At 37.7% G+C, this 22,267-nt stretch overlaps 1 protein-coding gene across 1 annotated transcript; it reads left to right on the forward strand.

The window, feature by feature from the left end:
* Positions 1-5,773: 5,773 nt before the first annotated feature.
* Positions 5,774-16,816, forward strand: LOC147484252 (uncharacterized). Its single transcript, XM_086579728.1, is given in 31 exon segments — positions 5,774-5,796; positions 6,360-6,689; positions 6,691-6,811; positions 6,901-7,113; positions 8,326-8,457; positions 8,543-8,672; positions 8,757-8,815; positions 8,883-8,975; positions 9,133-9,240; positions 10,449-10,591; positions 10,745-10,839; positions 10,962-11,040; positions 11,138-11,189; positions 11,285-11,365; positions 11,675-11,770; positions 11,868-11,971; positions 12,609-13,068; positions 13,288-13,323; positions 13,417-13,622; positions 13,701-13,836; positions 13,932-14,112; positions 14,209-14,441; positions 14,566-14,661; positions 14,828-14,920; positions 15,006-15,038; positions 15,129-15,263; positions 15,568-15,628; positions 15,721-15,776; positions 15,875-15,931; positions 16,136-16,256; positions 16,379-16,816. Coding segments are annotated over 31 exon segments (3,933 nt in total). The 3' UTR covers positions 16,549-16,816.
* The last annotated feature ends 5,451 nt before the right edge of the window (positions 16,817-22,267 follow it).

The following is a 22,267-nucleotide window of genomic DNA, read 5'->3' on the forward strand; positions in this document are numbered from 1 at the left end:
TTTCTTTGCCCGAGTTGGGCAATGTTCGTTCATTGTTCCTACCGGGCCGCCAAAGTGTTGAATTGAGCTTGAGGCTTACCATGCCGTGGGCTTGAGAATCTTTTCGATTTGGTTTTGTTACCGATTAGTGTGAAAGTGGTTTGGTTTCTCAAGTAATCGAGACCACGACGGCGCCAATGTAAAGGTGCGATATGATAATCCTTACAAAGCGATCACCGGGGACCGATATGGATGGATGGGTGAGACCGAAGTTCGCTTTTTGGAGCGAATCGCCACACGATATCTTATTCCGAAGTTTTGGGGTCGAAGAAGAATCGTCCGGGCGTAGTTCATAGGAGTGGTATTTATAGAGATTGAAAGTGTATCCTCACCCTCCACGTGTAAAGGATGTCACCAACGTGGGGTGTGGATCATGGGAGCACGTGAGAAATATCTACATAGGTCCTTTGTGATGATGAGGGTGGCGATCCAGGAAAGTAGCTTGCGGCCGTGACCGATGTGGCATGATTAGGATGAGTGCAAGTACACCTTTAGTCATGATTGCTTATGGATAGGGGGTCTGTGTCCCTGCCTGGCGTAGTTCGCATGATGTTGCGATCTATCCTGTGGCGCGATGTTGGCTCATGGATGCGACCTGGGACCATAGGTCGGTGCATTAGTTCCACCATGTTAAGCGTGTGCTGGATAGAGAATATCACTCCCCTACATGGAGTACAGGAGAAACAAACGGATGTATATGGTAATGAAGTACTGTCATATGGGATGCAAACTGAAGGGTACTTCATTGCTGAATCTGATCAGTTACACCCTGATCAATATAGTGAAGCTTCGTGTTTTAGCAACTATGCACATCCAGACACACCGTTGCCTCCCATGCAAGGACCAGCAGATGACATACCACAGGAAAGCGGAACAGGATCAACATCATATGTATTGTGATCGACTTTAACTGATGAGGTATGCAATTGGGAATCAACAATTAATTTGGACGTGCCTCCTGAAGGGTCCTACTACGATTATCAGGCTGAAAACGAACCAACACTCTAATAGAACTGGCAGGCGGGGCTGTGTCAACACCCAGTTGGCTCATTACCTTACAATCAAATATGATATATTGTACTAGCTATAGAACTAATGTATTTAAATATGGTAATGCAGTAGTGTAATTTCATGTTGCTCAATCAATGAAATATCCTTTTACATTCGTCAGTTAATTGTATAGTTCTTCGTTCTTTTATTATTTTGTGGATTTGTACATACAGTCCGGATGCTTGGGCAGCTTGGCTAGTGGTAAAAGAATGTGCAACATGTGTATATGTAACCAGTGGTGGAGCCAGAAATTTATTTCAGGGTGGACAAAATACAAAACGAATTACATAAAACATTGTAAATTCCAAACACACTTGAACATTAATTATTGATTCCAAAAACTTGAATTCACATAAGAGATTTATAAGTATATTTACACAACAAAGATCTATTTTTTTCAAAGTGTTGCATACTTGCTGTTGGTGCAGCGGAAACTAATAACTCAAGCTACAGAGATAGAGATCAGAATGAAAGCATAAACTTTATTATTGCTGAGAAGTTCTCTTCTTTTTTATTCTTACTGAACTTAATACATAGACTACCATACACTCTTCTTCCTTATTTATAGGTGGTCATGTCACCAACCATCAACACATAACACGACACAATATTTTCAATTCTTACGACTATCTACTACACTTTGCCTACCAAAATTACAGTAGTTATCACCAAACTTACTATTACATACACTTATTACTAGCTAAGACCAAAGACTTTCTAGATAATTTGAATTGCAACATCCAAAGACACCTCGCAAATCAAAACATCTTCATGCCGAGCATATCTCTTAGCCTTCGAAAGATTTCAACCGACAATGGCTTGGTGAAAATATCTGTGTTGCGTTTAACGCGGAAGCAATTAACAACTACCAACAAAGTATTCAACAACTCTCCAAGCAATTTCTCAAGATCACCACAATATCAACACAAGGCATATAAACTAAATAGATCGAGAAGATAAAAACATACTCACACAAGACCAAGTTTTACGTGGTTCGGTAATTTGCCTACGTCCACACGGCGGGCCTTTGATAGATTAGATATACTAGATACAAGATTACAAAGAGGAGCACCCAACACTCAGAATGTATCACTCACACTCACAAAGAATGTTCACTATATTTTCTTCTTGGTTTAGTTCTCTCACAATCTCTCTCACTAAGAAAGGTTGAAGATTTATTTTTCTCACAAAAAAAAGGATTAAGATTAGATTAGGTCATGCTTGGGCCTTGGGCTTTTCAGACCCAAAACAACATTCTCCACCTCGGTGAGGTTTTAACGAACACATAAAACCGAGCCGAATACAAGATCCACCAAGAATAACAAGTCATCAAACCACATCACGAACTCGCCGTCAATTGTCCCGAAGGACCTTGCCCACAAAGAGCCATACTCACAAAGAGTCTTGCCCACGAAGAGCATGTCATGCCCACAAAGAGCTATCTTCACAGAGAGTCATGCTCACAAAGAGCAATCATGCCCACGAAAGGCCATGCCTACGAAAGACATCAATCAACAATGCATGAGCCTCCACCATTTGTAGAGTACCTCCAATCAATGTTGGAACTCAACTCTATAGTGAACCTTCTACAACCCAAAGCCGTCTTACCCTTAGGCAATGAAACAAATTCCCAAGTACAAAACTTGTCACGATCCTCCACCATTTCATGCATATCCACCGACCAATCTTTGCAATGACCATCTCTAACAACTTCTTTGAAGTCGTTTGGTTCATCACCCTAGATATTAAGTGCGTAGGCAACCGAGTCCGGTCGACCATAATGCTTCACTGGCTTATCATGCCCATACTTCGTAACTTGTTTCACACTTCTCTTTGGCTTTAATTTGATCTAGCCAAAGCTTGCTGCTCAGGTTGTTGTAGTTCTACTTCTTGTTGAATAGTTCTTTCATTAAGAACCTCACTCTCTATAGCATCCTTTGACGCTTCCATCTCAATCACTTGAGATTCTATAGAATCACCACTATTTCCAGCATTCTCCGGCCTGCTAAAATGTAGCACCGAAGTCTCATCAAAGGCAACCTCACTGCTGACCAAGAACTTGTGGTTCTCAAGACACCACAATCCGTATCCCTTTTATCCCTTTGCATAGCCCAAGAATATATCTTTCTTAGCTTTAGAATCAAGCTTACTATCCTTCATATGGTAGTAATCACTAGATCCAAACACGCACAAAGTATCATAATTAGCTGGTTTCCCTGTCCACACCTCATAAGGTGTCTTGTAGTCTATCGCCAGAACTGATGATCTATTATACAAGTAATACGCTATGACCACTACATCTTCCCAGAACTCTTTGCCAAGATTGGCATTGGAGAGCAAACATCTCGCTCTTTCAAGCAACGTTCTATTCATCCGCTCTGCCATCCCATTCTGCTGCGGCGTGTCCCTCACTTCCAGTGTCTAGCAATACCCTGTTGCTCACAGAACTCCTCAAAAGGACCCTAAGTATTCTCAGTACCATTATCAGACCTCAAAGTCTTCACCTTTCGTTCTATGTGTTTCTCAACCATTGTTTTCCACCTTTTAAATGTCTCGAAAACTTCATCCTTGGACTTCAAGATATATACCCACACATAATGTGTATAATCATCGAAGAAAGAGACATAATACCGGTTACCTCCCTTAGAAGCCACTCTAGAGGGTCCCTATACATCCGAATGCACATAATCTAGGATGTTTCTTGTCTTGTGCTTGCTTGTACCGAACTTGACTATGCACTGCTTGCCATAGAAATAATGCTTACAGAATTCCATACTTGATTTCTCCAAGTCTGTCAGTAGACCTCGCTTGCACAACTCAGACAATCCCCTTTGGCTCATATGCCCAAGGCGTATATGCCACAATTTTGTGCACTCAGAATTATCAACATGAAAAGACCACTGTTATTACAATAACCTTTCCCAACAAAACTTTCATTCTTGCTCAGAATAAACTTGTCGCTTTCAAAAGTCACCTTGACGCCAACTTTTCCCAGTAATGATACAGAGATCAGATTCTGACAAATCTCAGGAACATGAAGAACATTACTAAGTGAAAGGGTTTTCCCTGAAGTTAACTTCAGAAGAATCTTGCATGTTCCCTCAACAGGAACAGACTTAGAGTCACCCATATAGACTTTTTCATTTTTCACTAGTATGTAGTCTGAGAAGGCTTCAACATCACCACAGACGTGGCTGGTGGCACCAAAATCTAGTACCCAGTTCTTCTTCCCAGTGGCCATGAACACTTGTGATACTACAGCAATAATTATATCATCTCCCTCAACCATATTAGCATTGGGAGGATCATTAGTGTCTTTCTTGTGTCTGCACTGAAAAGCCATATGTCCAGGTTTTACCACAAACATAACAATTTCCATTGCCAGTACCACTCCTTTTAAAAGAAGTGTCTTTGACCTTGAAATTCTTATTTTTGTTGTACTTCTGCTTTTTAGAGTTTTTGTTGGATTTACTGGGAGTATTTTCAACGATATTGGCTTTGGAATGGAATTCCTTAGACAACACGTCATCCCGAGTCTTGTTCTTTTCCTCTATGTGAATGTGAATGTGAATGATCACATCCTCAAGAGTCATCTGTTTACGCTTATGCTTCATACTGTTTTTATAGTGTTTCCAAGACTCGGGGAGTTTCTTAATCAAACATCCAGCAACAAAGGTTTCGGGTAAATCAATACCCTTAGTTTTCAAATCATTAATCAGCACATGAAAATCATGGATTTGAGACGTTACATCTCTATCCTCTCTCATTTGGAACTTTAGAAAAGTCCCAATAGCATATTTCTGAGTACCAACATCATCTATTACGTATTTTTTGTTCAAACTCTCCCATATGTCATGTACATTCTTATTTGAACAATAAATATCAAATATTTCATTGGACAAGGTACTCAAAATAGCATGACGACATACCTTATTCCCATTGAGCCAAGCAGCGTGATTTCTTTCGAAATCATTAAAACCCTCCATGGGTCTTTGATCGATTGAGATACTTTGCATAGTTGAGTACATCTAGAGCTGTGAACACCCTTTCTCTCCATCGCTTGAAGTGTGAACCGTTGAAGGATTCAATCTTTGACACATTGGGTAAGTTGCGAGCATTTAGTAGAGGTGCATCATCTTTCATAGTTGAAGTAACTTCTATGACTTCAGAATTGGTTTCTTTGATCCGCATGGTGTCTGATGGTGTAGACATCTTGTTCTTTCCTTAAGATTGTTGTATGCGAATAAAGAAAACAATAAGAGACAAGGACAGAAGTAACATGTAATAACCAAGGCGCGGATTAGACTCTCCTTAAGGAAAGATTGAACACCTTTACAATGGTTCAAAAAAGCAGCAGTGGTGTCTTCCTCACATGATTCAATGGTTAACAGCAGTTTGACTTTGCACTAAAACAAACTACCCTCTAGAACGGCATTATAACTCTCTCTGGCGGTGACGGGGAAGAAAGAAGAAGAATAGGATGGGGTCGAAGAGTTACGTTTCTCACGAAGGTGTGAGTTTCTTTGTTTTTGGGGATACTCTATATGGACGCAAGGTCCTATATTTATAGAGGTAAGGTGGTCGGTTCCAGATAGGATAAGGACTCACACCTCCACTCTAAGTCGTTTTCAAACTCTAAATCGGTTTCAAACTCTAAAGAGATAAAAACTCATCCTCAAACTCTATGTCGGTTTCACCAACAGATAAGTAAGAAGAAACCAACTAGAGATAAGGACACCGAAACTAGTATTTAGAAATTGTGCTTATTTTCTCAATCTACTGCACTTGTTTCTCAATAGTAAATTTTGTAACTTGCGCTCAATGAAATATGAAAACCGCGACCCAATGATCCAGTGGGGGCATGAAATATGAAAATCCAAGAATCAATTTTGTCTCCTGCATAATTCTTGGCAGACATGGACATGGGTATGAAATAGGGGGCCCGTGAATAAGTCCACTCAATTTAAAAAACTTGGCGGGGTTAACACTAGTAATCTATCTTTTTTTTCATATGTCTAAACAGGCTCTGTAAACAAACATCTCATCAAACATTCATGAGAAGCATGGCAGAAGATGAAATGATCTCAATCTTAGCCGAATCCGGTTGCACCCTACTAACCCAAAACAAAACCCCTCCAAACAAAGTTTTCAACCAACCCCTCAAATCTAACCAACTTTTTAACCGGTCTCACTTCATACATACAAACCCAATCTAATTTCCAAACATTTTTTTAAAAATCCACGTCATCATCTCACACCACACTTCTCAGTCACCTCCTATTAATTCCCACTCCAAAAAATCCTCCTCGAAAAACTCCCGGTGCCAAAAAGTTTGTAGAGAAGCTTCTACAAGTTTTGTCCATTTGTCCTATAAGTTTAAAGAAAGAGATTATAGGTTCGTTACCGGAGATTATAGGCGGTGACGATAGGTGTAGTGGCATTGTAGTTGAGTCGTTACGGAATATGTTACAAGAAGATAGTGAGATTATTGTACCTGTACTTGACTCGTTTTCGAGTTTACATTTAAGTGATGAGTTGAAAGAACAAGTTGTTACTATTGGTTTGTCGTTTATTAGGACTATCGAGGGCCAATATATGCTGGCAGATTAGAATGCAGTTGAAGTTTGTCGGGGGCGTGGGTAGAGGGAAAGGGAAGTTGGGTGTGGATAATTTTGAAGGCTTGGTTCTTGAGGCATTGAGGTCGAGTCTTCGTTTTAAGAATGTGAGTGTTCATACATTGTTTTTTCTAGTTTTTGTTTTGGTAACTTTATGTTCAAGTTTGGCTATTGACTTGTTGTGTTTTTATGCTAGGTTCTTTGTCAGGAGGTTTTAAATGAATTGAAGTCTATTGATAAAGCGGAGTATCATAGAGTTATTGATGTGTGGTTGCTTATACTTATATACATGAATGGTGGAACTTTGCCAATGAATGTTGAGAAGTTGATAAAGAAGAAAATCATGGATGATTGTCTCGGGGAAGCTCTTTTTGACCAATGCATTCATGGGCATAGGGAACTTGTGCAGGTTAGATATCAAACTTTGAAGTTAACTTTGTAAAGTTAGGAGATAGCATGGATACTAGTAGTTGATTTTACTGTTCTTAGATTACCTGCAATGAAGCTGAGCGCATTTATCAGTGTTGTAGTGTTTGTTACAACCATAGTTAGAACTAAAGATGTCCATGCCAAAGTGTTTGCCACCACCCACTCCTCTGGAAAATGCTTCTGTTAGGAGGCAGAGTCTTTGTCCCCAGACCAATGTAGTTCATTAAAAAATTGGGTCGAGAAGACGGGGAGAAGACAATGGAAAAGAAGATGAAGAATTGGAGATACTAGGAAAAAAGTGAGGCATCAAATTTTGGAAATTTTTGTACCTAATTGTGAAACTTCACATTTTTCGGGTTGATAAAATTATAAGTAAATTTATGAGAAATGATGAAAACACGTAAGTAAGAACTTAAGATGCAATAATCATCTTCCTACATGGTAGTATTACATATGTAAGTGCTCATTGTGAACTAATTAGTCTTATGAGTGAGATATATAGCAGAACTTTTTGTAATCTTGATTGAAGCACTCTTGGTCATTCAGTATGAAAATACATACAGGAAGGTTCTGCGGTGCTTGTGGATTGCAGTCCGAATTGTGCCAGCTCTAGTTTTAATAAAAATTATACGTCGAGAGTTTGGAGAGTAAAAGCACATCTGGCAACATGTGAATTAAGTGAAAACTTGCCAGATTTTGCGACATGCCTATACTTTCTGAAGAAAATGTACATTGCATTATATCCTAAATTCATGAGATATAGCCATATAGTGCCTATAACTGTTGACGTGGATCACAACATCATGCTTTTATCCACTATTTAACTCAGGCTATTATGGCAGTTATAAGCTAATGGTACTTGTTCTTCTGTTTACTACTTTGAAGCTGTCCTTTTCCTTCTTATCTTTTTCCTTTTTTATATGCTAGATTCAACTTTAAGAGGAAAAAATAATGCAAATTCTATTTCAATTTCCCATAACAAGATAATTGTTTTGCAAATATGTTTTTTTTGGAAGATTATGCTTTCCTGGCTTACGTGCCAGACAATTTTTAAGGAGTAATGCTACTGTGCAATGGCCTATGCTGTAACAGCCTTTGTAAACGTCACAAACCTACTGTTAGGTGAAGAATATTGTGTTCTATTTAAATAGAAGTTTTCTTGAAGTGTATTCCCAAATCTTTGTGAATCCAGGAGTATTTCCCTTCATTTCTCTCCGTGTCTGAGTACTTATTGGCGTGCAAAGAACAAAAGGCAAGGGAATTTGGCATTCACTTGTATATATCTCTGTTTGATGAGTTCACTGATACTTATTCCAGGCATGAGGTAATATGCTTTATAAATAATTTTGAACTTATAATGCATTTAACACGATATTAACTATCATACTCTTGTGTGACGCTTCTTTCAGATCCTCGGTGCATTAGTTACTCATATAGGTTTTGGTGTTATTTATGAAGTCGGTTCGGCACTAGAGGCCATGGTTCTTCTGGCTTCAAAATATTTGCAGGAACTGATCACACTTTCTTCTTATATCAATGGTAATTTCTCTGCATCTATAGTCTTGTGCTGCTTTTAAATTTACTCTTTGCACAGCTCACCTTCTTTTAAATTTCCATAATCAGGCATCTTGGATTACATAGAGGGATTTAATGATGAAAATATCCACAAGGTATAATATACTGTTTTTCGGTTCCTTGACTTTCTCTATCAGCTATTTAACTATGACTTCCTAAGTGCAAGTATATGAGGTCTTCAGCCATTTGGCACTGTCCGCTCGATCTAATGCTGATTCTGTTGGATCTTCCATCGCAAATGAACTTTTGATCATCGTACGCAAGCAGGTACGGTAATCATTGGCTGAGAGATGCATCTTCCATCTCTATTATGCTTTACCGTGTATAAATCCAACTCGGTCAGTATATCTATTAATTTTCTGGAATGTCCTAGTCCAGAGATTTTTATGCACCTAGTGTTTTTGTACTTCACTTCTTTCGTCAGGTCAGTAATCAAGAGTTGAAGTATAAGAAGATGGGCCTAATTGGAACTCTAAAGATTGTTTCTTGTCTTGGGCATATAGATAACGCCACCCATCTCTCGTCATCTCAGGTACAGACCAGGAGTATTTACGTATTACACCCTTTTAACCTATTTGTCTGTTGTGGTTGAAATCATTGTTGTGCTATTGCTGATTGCTCGCCTTGTTATGTACTTTCAAGGAGTTACTACTATTAGCAGTTATTTATGGACATATATATTCATTGCTGTTCTTGTCAGTAAGGCTTGTATACTAATATTTGACAGACTGAGTATTACGAGTTAACATGCATGCACGTATCTATTACTGTATGTAATTCTGCCACTCCGTCGCATATTAACAATACTTTTATTCTTGCAGTAATATTTTTCATTGAAACTATGGAACTTTTTCATAATGAGCATGCATCATGGAATTTGACACCCCATTTGTGTAGTCCAAGGTGGATATGTTGGAAAGCCGCTTAGTCCCACATAACTGAGGAGCCTGTCTAGTTCCTGGATATATAGTAACAATCTATCCATCCAATGTTGAGTCCTTTTGGGGTAAATCCCAAACCCATGATGGGCGTTGGGAGGTTAAGTGGGGATTGTTTTGGCAATGAGCGTGGGGTGTGTCGTCACATGAGAATTGAGGCTTCATAGGAATGATAAAATAAGGCATGGTCTTGAGGTTGCATGTCTTCCTTTTTGACGTTATGTGTGTTGGTAGAGGTATACACGTTTTGACTTGATAGTAACTATCAAATCAATGGAGATACAAGTGCTTTACTGAATAGTGTTTAAAATCTAAGTCTTGTGGGGACCAAGATGTTCTTTGCTCGCCTTTTGTCCTTAGTGCTCCTTGAACACTGTGTACGGAAATAATTTGTTATATCAGACGAGTTTTAAGAACCTTTAAGGACAGTAATAGTTGCTGCATGGCCATTGTGCTATTGGTTTGTGCACTTGAGTTTGAATCATCTTGACTGAATCTTTTGTTTTATAAGATGAATGCTATTTGTTTTAAAACAAACAAACACCGAGTCTCTTAAGAATGTGTGGGTTCCTGCATATATTTTCCTTTGGCATCCCTATTTGCACAGATAACAACTTACAGTTTCAGTACTATATTATGAACCTCGAAGGACTTCAAGGGTTGCTACATGATCATTATTGCTCCTATTGCGCCCACCTGATAAATTATGAAGCTTTCCTGTGCTTTTGGTTTGTGCATTCAACTTGGAATAATCATAAATCAAATCTTCTGTACTAAATTATTCATTTTTTTTTTCCAACAGAAAACAAACTGTGAGGAGTCTCTGGAACTCTTGAGAATGTCTCTGGACTCCTGCAAATCATGTCCCTTGCCCTTGATCATGTTTTATGATGAACTAATTGCATTATTGGAGCGTAAAAGACTTCAACCAGCCATTATTGATTGGTCAGCTACGGTTTTTGTTTCTATATCGAACACACTTTGTTTTATGGTTTTCTTGTATGCACTCCTTCTGCAATGTGTTCAGCAGTTGTCATCTACTTTGTTTATAAAACGGTTTCCAAGAAATATGTTCACCTGCATATGTATTTTTTGTAGGATTGGCAGGCATGTAGGGGACTTTGAATCAATCGTTTTATCTGATCTTGAGGGAGGGAAGTTGGTTTCCAAGGAGCCATTTTGTGGTCTGGAAGGTAACTAAGGGAAGTGTGGTTCTACTTCTGTGTTTATCAGTAATGACATTCAGTTGGATTTGAAAGTTCCGAGCCTTTATTTGTTCACTAACAAAGATCTTGAACCTTCTTATCATTTGCAGGAGAATCATGGATGAATTTGGATGGTGATCTTTCTCCAATTTGTTTGAATATTTTCCCACTAGTATCCTCTTCTTTGCAGTAATAATACTTCACACCCATCCTTGTGTTAATTGTTAAAGCATATAATTCTTCACCAAGAATGGCTTCTAAAAATTGCATTTTTTTTTGAGTGCAGCGATTCAACAACTTTACAAACCCTTCCTGCTTACTTTCTCTTACTATCTGTTGTAAGTCTTTGAATACCTCGATCATATGTGGAAATATTCTCAACAGATATGAAAATATTTGTATTTTGGTACTGATAATTTCATATTATGGAAAGGTCGAGAGGTTGACAAATCAGGGATCTCTTGGAGGCATTGATGCACTACTTGGTTGCCCATTATGCCTTCCTTCCCCTAAGGTTAGTTATGGTACACATCTATTAAGCACTTTTTGAAAAACTTAAATTTTTGACTCTCATGTGCTAACTCTATACAATTAGGCAAGTGAGTTGGTAACAATATATACTCCTTATAATCACGGAACAGAAGTATGGTTCACAAGATATAGTGTTAAACTGAAGATTGTGTATTGTATGTTATGTTGTGATAAAAAATTATAATCTGTTAAGAAAGAACTGGCAAGAGTAGTGTATTCATGTGGTGTGAAATATCTCAAGTCATTGGATATGTGATGTATTCTAAGAAGTTCTTGGTTTGTGCAAGGTCAGTATTTTGTTGGAACTGTTTGGTCGTCACTAAGTGGGAAGCAGAAACAGTCCATGTGCCTATCTCTTTATTATTCATGTAACTGGATCAGAGAATTGGTTGGTTTTACAACTTAGAAATTTCTTTCATTAAAGAAGTTTGTTTGTTTTTGTTTTCTGTACTTCGCTTATGCATTACTTGCAATTATACCTGTAGCTGAATGCCTTCTGCACACAAGTTACTGGAAGAGTCGATTGCACAAGTCAGACAGCAAGAGATGAAATAATCACAAAGTTATTGAAGCGCTTGAGGAATTTGGTGTGAGTGTTCTAGTACTCAGTCCGTATGACAATAGTGCATTGTAGAATTATATTTTTGTTGTTTTTCCAAGTGAGATTAATATTGAACTAAACTGAAAGGTAGTGGGGAGTAAGAAACGACTCTGAACCTGGAAGACTTATCCATTGTTCAATGACTTGATTAGGTATTGAAAGGTGGTTAAAATTCCAAGAGGTGCCTCGTTCCTTAGCTTGTTATGAACTTCAGCTATTATTGATATCTGTTGGATGGGGTTTTGCAAACTAAGTCACAAGTCGAGTCAATCGATAAACTTAGAATACGTGGTATCATTCCAGTTGATCTAAAACTTCGTTCTTCGTTTTTCTTTTCTTTCTTTGTTTCATTCCCTACTTTACTTCTTTTTGTTATTTTTGGCGTCAAAAGTTCGTGATTTCTCTGCATGTATTATCGAAGCCAACACTTCTTTTTGTTATTTTTGGCGTCAAAAGTTCGTGATTTCTCTGCATGTATTATCGAAGCCAAAGTGGTTGGTTTGAGTTGTAGCTGAGTTTACAATTTGGGAATGTCATCTAAAGCTCAATTAGCACACAGAAGTTTCAGATTGCGATCTCTTTTTTTTTTTTTCTATGTACTGAAGTGGGAACTTGTCTTATATAGATTTTTGGAGAGCTTACTAAACACCTACCTCAAGATGCATCCTTTATACCTTCCTGAGCTTCGCCTCTTTGTGGAGCAGTCTGAATCTTTTAACTTGAGCAAGCCAAATTTGTCGGGGCACATTGAGAAGAAGAATGAGAAAAGCATTATATCACAAAGCACTTCATCAGACAAAAAGTTGAAACGTAAGAGTTCAAACACATCGGACGATGGGAACCTCAAGCAGCCTACAATATTGGAAGTTCTGAGAAGAGCTGGAGCTGTGAGCCAGGAAGTGCCAAATGAGGGATTTTCAGATCAGTCATGCAAGCGGACCGAATCTCAGCATTCAGATTGTCATGCTGATTCTAATGGTCCACCCTCTGTTGAAATCTCTGCAGTTACCAAGATTTTAGATGGGCAGAGATTCAAATTTAGAGAATTATCAGTTGACTGTTTGTCCATTCTAACCTTTTCAAGGGTATGTATATTTGCTCACAACAGTTTACTATTGAGAATAGTTAGTATATATTTGTATTTTGATTTTAAACCATGTTCTAAGTCTTCTCTTCTTAGTAAATGTTTTCCACCATGGTTGCCTAAATTTATTTTTTTAGATTTACAGAAACTTTTTGGAGTACTTTGAATGATTTGAGCCCACAATTACTGATGCGGTTGAATATATCCTTTTATATTGCAGACTCAAGGTAACTGTTGTTCAGATCCTGCAGCCGAGGTAATCCTGTTAGCTTTAGGTGGATGTGGATTTTGTGTTTGCAAATATGTTGTAACCAAATTTCTTTGCCTTAACATCTAATTTCTGTACTAGTTACCCCTGCATCTTTACCTTCTGCGTGAGCTTTGCCACAATCTGGACTGTTTGACCCGTCAGACCAAACAAAATTCAGTTGGATGCTTAAGGGTTCCATTCAGTAACAACAAAGTGATATCCGGTGAATTCGTGAACAAAATCAGGAAGTTATTTCCAAGCTTGAAGAAACATTTCGACTGCGCAGTTTGTGTTCTCAGTGAAGGTAAGCTGCAACCAATATATATGCTAACAATTTGGGGAAAACCACAGATCAATGCTTCAATTCGCATTTCATAATTTTATGGTGATGAAATTTGTCAAGAGCATTGGAAATTCCAATCTGCCTCTGCTGGAAACCCAGATATACCCGGCTTGGTGGTTTTTAAATCTTCAGTAGCTGGTTCAGTCTTTAAAGAAGTTCTTAGGTGCTTAAGCAAGGTGCAGTAGCTTCCAGATTTTGTGCTTCTTTCCCAAGGGAAATTGCCAAAAGATTCGATTTAGAAAATCACTGAGGAAATAAGTTCTGAATGCAGATGTTAAATCTTCCTGATATCAAGATGAATACTCCAGTACTATTAGATCTGCTTAACACCTTCCAGCCCATCAGAATCCCAGATAGTCTTTTTTCTGGCATCCAACCAATCCCTTCACCTGGAAACATAGATTACATGTATTGTGGCATTTTTTCATTTCTGGAAGGTGTCTTGGACTCAGGTTGTAAAGCTGTATCTGTTTCATATGGTGTTTTGTGAAGTTAATGGATAGCGTCGGGACCTCTCTTTTGGTTTTGACTAAAACTGCTCTTTGCAGCCTGTTCGTATTCCGTTTTGCTGGCATCTGAGGTACTAGTTACTCTAGAGTCTATTGTAAGTTCTGCTCAATCGTTCCTTGACAAGTTGCTTGAAGGGAGTGGGAAAAGTACGCACCTAGGAGTTGTCCAGAAAGTCATTCCTTTAATGCAAAAGAGACTTGGAACTTATGCGCACCAATTGTTAACACATAACTGGGACTCGGAAAATTTTGAGAATGGTTCGAAGAGTAAAGTGAGTGTTTATTCAGACCATATTTTCTTTTCCTTATATTTTTAAAATGTGATTGCAATTAGATCTAGGAGCAGAATGTTGACACGCTTTTCTGACACCTTATTGTATTACACTTACTCTTCAGGGAGAGATCATACAGAGGATATTGCACATCTACTTTGAAAACAGTGAATCTACTGCTGATTTGCTTGAGGAATTTGCTTGTTCTATCTTGTCTCAGGTGACTTACTTTCAATAAGAACTTTTATAATTGTGTTTTTTCAAAAAACAATTTCCACTCCTCAAATCATTTACATCTTTCTGATGCAATAGTTATTCAGAAGCTTATTTAACACATTCCAAAATCTCTCTACCTGATATGTTAAGAATTAATTTTCCTGTTTCAGGCTCCCTCATGCAATACTAGATCGTCAGAGGAAGCTCCTCATGGTTTCCCAACATTATGCGCTGCAACATTTGTAATTTGGTATCGGGTATCGGTAAGTGGTCCTGTCAATATTAAATTGTCATGTATACCTAATTTATATATCAGAAAGTGTTTACACATGGAGCTATCCTGTGCAGTACGAAGAGAATCACGCAATTCTGAACAAGTTGGTAGGCACCTGAATCTTATTATACTTTTAGCACCAATTCTACAACCACAGATTTTTGGAGGTTTTATTGTTTTTTCTGGCATCTGTGTAGGTTAAAGAAGTAACTTTGCTAGAAAAATCCAGGGCAAACATTCAAGTCGAATCTGTGAAAGGAGTACTAAGTAAACTACACCAGTCTGTGAATGTGGTTGTATCTTTGGTTAATATGTGCAAGGCTCATGATAAGGTTGGTACTTTAGGAAAGAAATCAGAGATATCTATTTGTAAGGTCGGAATTTCAAATTTAAGAAGTAGGACAATTATCTTATCTTTGAGCATTGATCTCTTGATTGGATTTCGATAAGAGTTTCCACAAGAGTTTTGGGAGAGATTGATTGTTTATCTGTGATGGTGATACTCAAATCTGTTTGCATGAAACATTTTTACTTCATCGATTTGCGACTTCCAGTCTTCCACTGGACTCAATTCTTTTCCAGTGTGTGATAAACGTATTGAGAAAAACATATTGATTTATTTTAGCTTCTATACAGGTAGCTGTGCATGCATTGGCAGTGAAATATGGTGGGAAGTTTGTCGATTCTTTTCTGAAAGGTAGATACATTTATTATTATGTTAAATTGCTTTACACAATGCGCAACTACAAAAACTTTCATTTGCATGATGAAATTCAACTGCTTTTTCAGTTTTTGACTTCCTACAAGCTCATTTCCAAGTGCACGGTGAAATAATTATACAACTGGTAAGACGTGAAGTACAATTTACCTAGGTGGAGGTACATTCTGTTCAAAATGTTGGTCCAAACTCCAAACCTTACATAAACTCTCTCATTTGACATAGCTCAAAGAGCTTCAGAAGGCGACAAGAACAATACAGACTCTCTGTTCTGAAGCCAAGGTTAAGTATTGCATACTCGAACCTGTTGTGATTTTTAAGTTCTGTACTTGGGGTTGATCCCATACCTTTTAATGGTTGACAAATTATTTTGCAACCATCAGTTATTTCGTACTAGTAAAATATATTTAATGGGGGGTAGAAAGAAGAAAGAACGGGATCTCCATTTGGACTAAAGTTCTACAGTACATTTTTTTGTTTTGGTAGGGCTCTAAACGAACAATGATAACTACTAAAATTCCTGCTGCAAAGCGGTCCATGGAGCGCTTCTTGTTCCGTGTCAAGGCTCTCCTCCATAATACGTCAAATGGATGCACATTTTGGATGGGTATACCTTTTCTTCAAGTGGTTTTCCCATTGGTGGTAGTATCTCACAAAGTCTACATAAATTGAATGAATTTACAATGTGGGATAACTTGGATGGTAAGATAACAATTGATATTGATACAGGCAACTTGAAACACAAGGATTTGTTCGGTCAGGTGGTGAGCTCCCAGTTGTATGCCGATGAAAATAATGATATTGATGAAGATGCACATGTTGACATGGATCTGGATGTTGCTGAACAACCCCTCAGCAACTGCAGTCTACATGATGGAGAAGATGGACAAGCTGATTAACTCCATTAGATATAAGTGATAGATAAAGCTTGTTTGCCTTACTAAACAGGAAATGAATTGGTTTTTACAGCACTTGTGATACAACTGATAAACGTGATATGTACATAATAGAGCAGTGGAGCACAATCACACGCTTAGAAGGCAGTTGTCAAAGCATATTCAACATAAATTAGCGAGATGTAAATTGATAGAAAGAGTTTATGACATTTAGTACCATGTATTTTCATTTTTTTTTTCTAAATAGTATCCATACTTTTTTTCTTGTCTATTAGTACTTCAGTCTCTTAGTACTTCAGTCTCTTTTCCGTCTAAATTTGCTAACGTCGAGCTCACGCGTTTCTCTAATTAGCTAACGGTGAATTAATTTGTGTCCACGTAACTAAAGAAACCATGTATACGCGTTAGCGAAATTAGACGGAAAGTATGTGGTACTAAATAGTCGTAAACATCAAATTGTCTAAACTACAGTGGCTATATACGGTCGCTAATTGGCTATCCTGTATAGGTGGCTTGAAATGCCATAATCTACCAGTCTCAAGCCTTGAGAAATGCAGCAAAACATGAGAAATCCACGAGTAAAAAAAGAGAACCAGTGTAATTAATTGTAAGAAAATAAAACGGCCTGCCAGTTTTGATAGTTCATTTGCAGCCCACTCAACTCTCATTTTTGTTGGTTAAAATCTGAAGTTCCTACATATTCATTTTCATGGCGACGATTGGAAATCATCCTATTAAAAGCGTTGCTTTCCTTAAACTAATTGTTGACCATCGTTGGTGAAAGTGAAAATTTTCTTTGAAGCCTCACGGCCACCATATTGTGAAAGAAAGCTGTGTATCTTCCTTTCCTTCGAAGTTTGAAGTGTGGAGTATGCCCTTTGTACTCAAATGTGAAGATTGGACTCGAACATGTCATATCATTTTCAACAACTCAAATTTTTTGAATATGTTATTTTTAAAAATCAATAAAAAAAAAAAAAATTAAGAAATGGATACATAAGAAATATCGATTTTTGTCCGTTTGACACACATGGTAAGCCATCTAAAGCTAGCAGCAAAAGTTCCTACTATGACCGTGGGAGACTATTCAAGAAAGAATAAAGAAAAATGTTAGAATCAATTTTGACAATAATTGTTATCTTTTAAATTTCTTGTTTGTTATAAAAAAAAAATGTTTGTGGAGGAGATTATTAAAGAAAAAAAAAAGAAAATGTTAGGATCAATTTTACAATAATTGTTATTTTCTAAATTTTTGTTATAAAAAAAAGAATCTGGGTGACAACTATTATTGGCATTGACCAGTCATAGTCAGACATACCTCTACAAAACTTCAAGTTCTTCAGAACGAGAGATCTAAGTGTAGCTTGTATTAGAACGACGGAACATAGTAGGCATAATCCACCAACGAGAGGACAAACTGAGTACTTACATATTGCAAGCTGAGGATTAGAGGTATAGTCATACAAGTAGCACAACTCCAATCTTTGTAGCATACTTCCTTTCCCTTCTGTAAAGAGACATCTCTTTTCATCAATAGAAGACCTCTTTTTGTTCTTAATGCCCACTGCAGTGCGCCACAACATCAGAAGCAACACCAACATACAACACATGATTTGATGATTATGATATGTTCTGTAATGAACGAGACAATCACACCAGTGGATATCTGGATACAAACATTACCTATGACTGTGACAACAAATATGCTCATGGCAGACATATTAGGCAACCATTCAGAGTCATTGTTAACTCCGAGAGAAGGCAAAAGAAATCCCATAGAGATGCATATCAGGGCAGTCCCACTATGTTTAGACACTTGATCCTGAGAACTCGGCATTGGTGTCGTGAGATCTACTGGGAGTTTAGCTGATATTGATAACAGAGTCAATGTAATCGAGTTGAGTGAGAAAAACTTACACGGTAGCCACGGCTTCCTACTACGAAATCCGGCTACAATATCATAAAGCATTAGCAACATACAAACTGAAGAAGCTGCAGCTATGTACAAGCCAATAACAGGCACTGGAGAAGAATATTTGGCACTGTCCACTGTTCCATTGATGCACCCATGGTTTGTCATTGTATCTACTTCCGTGGCAAAAAGCTAATGGAGCTCTCCTCTTTTCTTGGCATAATGAAGAAATTGGAATTTTTATAACTTGGTTAATACAAAGTGAGCTTGTTACTTAGCTGGTATAATAATGATAAAACCAACCACAAGACTTCGGCTCTGTCAATAGGTTAAATGTAGTCGATTTATACACAGTTTCAAAACAGAAGTAGTGACGTTTGTTACCCAGAGTATACACAAAAGAGTCGAGTGTGGTTATACAGTTACACTATCCACAACTTAATTTATCCAGCTATATGAAACCAATTAATATAGAAAGGAAAGAGGGACCAGTATGGCGGTATGCGTTAAAAGTTCTATGGTTCATTGGGTTTATAAGCTTATTACTAGTTCAGTGTCAAATGTTTGAACATTTTCGTTGAAAAATACAGTGAAATAGATTTCTCAAACAACTCACTAGCGAAATCGAAAAATGTGATATTGTTTTTAAGAGTAGGCGAAATAACTCTGCCTGAGGTAGCGAGAGCTGCTTCTCCATCAAGGACAATTGAAAAACCATGTCTTTTCTAAACCTGAAGCAAACAAGTTGCTTCTCTTCAAAATTTTTATACTGAACCCACGAAATGAGACAAAGCGTTAACCAGATAGAGCCGTAGAACCGCTTCCAGGTATGAGAAACATAATTGTAGGAATAAACTCGGGCTGCTGTGTGAGATTTTATCTTCAGACTTCAGAGCAATTTCAAATCTACAACGCATTTCTTCTATACACATCCTATGAGGCCATGATCTATATTTACCATTGCCAAATCAGCACTTTAGCACTTACTTTTAGCATTGTTAAATAGCAGATTTTGGCCTGTTTAATGTAACCGAAATGGACTGAAAATTCTGAAATTGTGTCGTCCTCATGGAAGAAAAACAACTCTTAAGGACAGAAATCAGACTACGATATATTCTTCTGAATCAATATACTTGATTTACTTGTTGAACTCAACATTCAAGAATACAATCACTATTTTTGCTTTCGAATTTCTATACATGAACATCAAATAGGCCAAGATTTCTAAACCTCAATTGGGCAGTCAGGCCCAATAAAAAAAATGACAATGGTATCTCCTTTTCTCACTCTTAAAAAGTAACTCTAAACCTTAATGTACACCAGCGCTTGGGACCCTTGGGTAATGATCGGGAAAGACCCATGAGACCCAACATCAGAGAATTCCGTAGGATATATAGAACCACCGTCCAAACATGAAAAAGAAGCAATGGTACGTGGTGCTTGGACGAAGAAGCAACAACACGTGGTTCACGATACTTCCACTTGGAGCTCATCCATGCCGGGTGGAGACAATGGTGGAACTGCTACTACATGAGACGCATCAGCAATCTCAAGGACCTTCCTTGCAGTTGCCTGAGAATCTTCACTCCTGCCAAACTTTCTCATGAATAAAACATTAGACTTATCCGTTCTAGAAGAATTGCTTCTCTCAACAGAGGATAAGAACTTCTCCTTCGATAGAGTCGTTTGTGCAGACATGATAACAGAACTGAACACGCCTGACTCCCTTAAGTGACGCATTTTACGCTAATTAAACATTAATAAGGTACATATCTGCACATGCTTAACAGTATAAAAGCATCACAAAGTGCAGGCAATGTTGGAATCTCTTGTGTATTTCTAAATACTAGTGTGTGTGCAAAGTGGAAGAGATAAACAAATAATGTTCTCTCCACTTTAGTTAGGGCAGGGATCGGGTCGGGTTCGGGTCGGATATGGCTATATCCGAATCCGAATAAGTTCACAGTATCCGAATCCGAATCCGAATCCGAACCCGATTATATCCGAATCCGACCCGAACCCGACTAACCCGATCGGATAACACTAAAAATTCAAACAAATCCCAAAAATTATATCCGAATCTGAACCCGAACCCGACATACCCGAATCCGAATCCGACCCGAATACATAAATGGATACAAAAATCAACCCGAACCCGATATATTCGATAATCGGGTCGGGTCAGATTCGGGTCTATCCAACCGGATTCCCTGCCCTAACTTTAGTACATAATAGATAGTCCCACATTGGTTATCCACCACATCGGGTCGGGTTGAGGCTTGGGCTTGGGATTACTATTGTGGGTAGTGGTTTGACCAATTGCCTAAACTTGTTTTGCTTTTTTCTTGAGCAGCAAGTTTTGGTGTTCTATTAGGAGTTGGTCTCTTTTCCTTATCTGTTTAGGAGACCGACCTAACCTCTATAAATAGGACTGTGAGTCCATAGAGGGGAGAGACTTTAATAGATCAGAAACTCATCTCAGAGAAACAAAAACGATAACCTATCCTATTCTTCTTCTCTTCTTGAGTGTAGCCGTAGAGAGTTATATATTCGTTTTTAGAGGGTAGTCCGTTCTAGTGCAAAGTCGACCGGCTGTTAACCATTGAATCTGTGGAGAAAGACGCCATCGGCCGCCTTTTTTGCACCATTGGAAGGGCTTAAATCTTTCCTTAAGGACTGACTAATCCGCGACTTGGTTATTACATGTTAATTCTCGTCCTTGTCTCATCGTTTCTTCGATTTCTACTCTAGTCTTTGTGTTGATACAACCATTCTAACAATCTTAAGGAAAGAATTCGTAGTAGAACAAAGAAGAGTGTTTTAAATACGGCAATCAAAAGATAAGTCTTTTACTTTGAGTTATTGTTTGTGTTATTGGGTTATGACTTTAGAAATTTTCTAATAATTTCGTTTTTGTTAGGGAAACCAATTAAAGATTGAATATTTATTGATCTTTTATGGTTTATCAAACCCTATATGGTTGTAGACCTTTCTCCTCCATTTGTGGGAGTCAATTATGAGATTTCTATCAATAAAAACGTCAAAGTTCGTCTTTTTGACAGCTGCGTCACTCGTTACGGAAACTGTGATAACTTTCAGCTAAGAGGTCGGTTTTGCAATCCGCTTCTTGTGTTGGATAGCTGATTCAAAGAGCTTTCCAGTGGTATAAGGCTTAATACCCAATTCATCCTGAGCTGGTTCAGAATTACAGTTCTTTTGAACTGTTTTTCTAGAATGAGGAAAATATGGTAATTCGGTTTTTCAATTGGTTAGATATCGTATTCTTTCACTCTTTGCAATTCTTTTGGTTAGATTATATGGTGATATTCTTGCCTTGAGTTGCATACTAGGTTTTCTTAGGAGGGAAATCCCTAAGTTTAAACTTCTTTAATAACTTAGTCAACAAATTATACATGTTTATCACTAAGATATTAATTGGTTTGACTAGAAGTAATTTGATATTATTTTTTTGTACATATGTAGATGTATGTAGATGGTCTAAGAAAGACCTTAAGATATTTAATATCAATCACACTCAAATTATGGATAGTAATTATAATGTATTCAATGCATAATTGCTTACCTCTATTGAGTGTATGTGTTGTTAGACGATGATTATAATTGTACTATTATGAAAATACATGTTAGATGAAGTAATTTGTAGCTTATATCCAATATAGCATATGTTAAAGTTGTATAACATGCTAGTTTTGGATATTAATCATCGTGGATTTACTTTGAACTTGATGATAGTTTATTGGTAAATTTTTCTAGTTGAAGACATTAATAGGTTGAGCCATTAGATGTTGT

Source organism: Coptis chinensis, chromosome 8, assembly GCF_015680905.1.
Source record: "Coptis chinensis isolate HL-2020 chromosome 8, ASM1568090v1, whole genome shotgun sequence".
Taxonomy (NCBI): domain Eukaryota; kingdom Viridiplantae; phylum Streptophyta; class Magnoliopsida; order Ranunculales; family Ranunculaceae; genus Coptis; species Coptis chinensis.